The 2,500-nt window shown below is 48.9% G+C and overlaps 1 protein-coding gene across 1 annotated transcript in view; it reads left to right on the top strand.

Annotated features, from left to right (window-relative positions):
* The window catches only part of LOC122247320 (uncharacterized), a 675,408-nt gene that overhangs the window by 261,151 nt on the left and 411,757 nt on the right, over nt 1-2,500 (top strand). The window contains exon 3 of the mRNA XM_086550722.1: nt 1,109-1,338. Coding sequence (XP_086406848.1) covers nt 1,133-1,338 — 206 coding nt within the window. The 5' untranslated portion in view covers nt 1,109-1,132. The remainder of the gene's footprint in view (nt 1-1,108; nt 1,339-2,500) is intronic.

The raw sequence follows: 2,500 nt of genomic DNA, 5'->3' as shown, positions 1-2,500 counted from the left end.
ACGCACTCAGGACCAGATGACTCACATTCATCACACGGGGAGCACTGGGAGGGGAGGGGAGACAGGAAGGAGGGGGAGGGGCTAAGGAGTGGAGGGTAGAGACAAAGGGGGAAGTAAGCGAAAGAAACGTGGGAAGGGAGGAAGACTGAAATGGGAAGAATGGGGGGGGGGAGGTAGAGAAAGGGAGGGATCGAAGGAGAGAAGAGAGAAGAAAATTGTGAGGAGTGTGAACGAAGGAATGGGAGTGGGTATATTAGAAAGCTCAGAGATGGAGGGGGTAGGCGAGGTAGGGGATGGCTGGATAAAGATAGAATATAGAATTTACGGAGACTCGCAACCGAACCTTATGAGCACCATTGGCTCCGCCGTTGCTTCCAGAATTCCGGCTTTCCTAGTAACTCAGGAAGAGCAGGTAGTCTCAGGTATAAGGTATGAGACGCCGTGCATGTTCTCAAAGATATAGCCACACGGTCAAGAAGTTCGGGTCGGAGAACGCGGCGCTTCGAGCGAGTTCATGTCTGGCGAAGTTACGAGTGTTGTTTAACGAGTTCCGGCGCGTGTTTGGCGCCTTTGCACCACAAGCATCGTTAAAGTTCGCACCTCCCCTCTGTCAACTGGGACGCTGGTGCCCGACTCGCCAGTCGACTCGCCATGATTCAATTTACTCCCGGCGACCATGAGGAAGCCGTGTTTTGCATTTCGTTTCTGTCCGTCAGTCCTGCCAGGATGACAATACTCACTTCTAGAGTCCTAGGTTGTGTTCGGTTTTTACTTGGATTCTAGTTTTGGTACACCTTCCTTCCTTTGCAATTTCTCCAAACTTGGCACAGCTGTACCGTGCAACACTGATTGCACTTGACCTGAACTCCCCGTCCCTCCCATGACGCCTTCTATCCCTTTCATGTGTTCGTAGTATGATTGTCTGACAGTATCTCGATGTGTTTATCATCAAACGTATTGCGGTAAAATTATCCGTAGTCATTTTTTCTACCTTAATAAAGATACCTCGAAGCAAACTATAATAAGCTTTTTAACACGGTGTATATGCCAGCGTGCTTCTGTTACAGTAGTACCTGTCCCACAGACTGATTTTTTTTCTCTTTTTCAGGTTGGCAAGTGATGGTGGTTGCCAATGTTCCTGAACCCGTGGTATGGCAGCCAGCAGGGCGGGGGCGTGGCCAGCCAGCAGCAGCATGGAGGTATTAGTGGCCTCAATCTCCAGCAGCAGGAGCAGGAACCGACCCACCTGCTGCAGACACTGCTGGAGCGCCTGCAGTCCCGCCTCCGCCCTGGCTGGACACCCAACATCACCCGCGAAGGACGTGTCTATTATTGCAAGTAAGTATTGCGTCTCTGTCTCCTGTTCAGAGTATTTTTCGCGCTTCAACAGCATTGTTTTTTATTTCTGGTCATCTAATTACGAATCGGTATCACGTAATGCTGTCTAATATTTTATCGGAAACGAAATATACTCCAAAAAGTCTTGGGGTTTGCAAGTGACAAAGTTGATTTTGAATTGATTAAATTCCCTAGTGGCACTTAAGTGACAGTCCTTGACATTTATTCCCAGCGTTCGCTCCATTATGTGTTTCACATCGATATTTTGGGGGGGTTAAGGAGATGGGGAAGTGGTTTACCTTCTACTTGAGGATTCAAATATCTGCGAATCTATTACAAACAGATCTAGTCGTAGCGGTCTGGTAGATCATCTAGACAGAGTGCGATAAAGAGATACTAACAGAAGTAAATATGCATTTCGGTTAGTGAAAAACTAACAGGGTGATGTTAAAGGTGAATAATCCGAATGGAAGAGCGACCGGGCCGGTAGGTGGCCGCAACGACGAAGATTCAATATCGGTCTTACAGCACGCGCTTGTGATGGCGGTCATAGGTCTGATAAATCTTGTCATTTCTAAGGACGCCCTCGTGTAATCTGCTGCCGTTTGTACGCGTCGCTCAAACAATTGGCGTGCGGAAGGAAATCTCTGGTAATTTTTACAAAATCTTGCCCGTGTGGGAAGAGAAGGACGGTATGGCTCCTTTCGTGCTCACTCTCCGTCTAATTTTATTCGAGAGTCCTCATTTGATTTCCCCCGATTTTCCCCGTCATGCAGAGGAGTGAGGCATGCACGAGACTCTTCCCTCATCCTCGTGACGAGCTGGGCCATGGTGGCAAGGGTCGTAAACTCTCACTCGTCTCCTGCCTTGTTTGTCCAAGCTAACAGCACCGTGCTATTCCCCAATTTCTGGCTTGATTTTTTTCTTTCCCTTTTCAAGGGGGAGACGGGGATTAATCTCTTAAATCAGCTACGTCTTGATTCGTGCACACAGCGAAGAGATGAAATGGAGTGGGCGGAGGGGCGGGTCCCCCCCCCCTCGTCTATCCCGTGCATTGGGGGGGAGTCGAGCGTGAAGGCCGGAAACTCCTGCTAAAAGATTAGTCCTGTGGCAAGGACTGATTCTGACGGTACAGCTTGGTAATAGATTTATGTGCGTATCG

The sequence above is a fragment of the Penaeus japonicus genome, unplaced genomic scaffold (assembly GCF_977035675.1).
Source record: "Penaeus japonicus unplaced genomic scaffold, GWHDUDI00000001_assembly GWHDUDI00000024, whole genome shotgun sequence".
NCBI lineage: Eukaryota > Metazoa > Arthropoda > Malacostraca > Decapoda > Penaeidae > Penaeus > Penaeus japonicus.
This window is presented reverse-complemented; position numbering and strand designations above follow the sequence as displayed.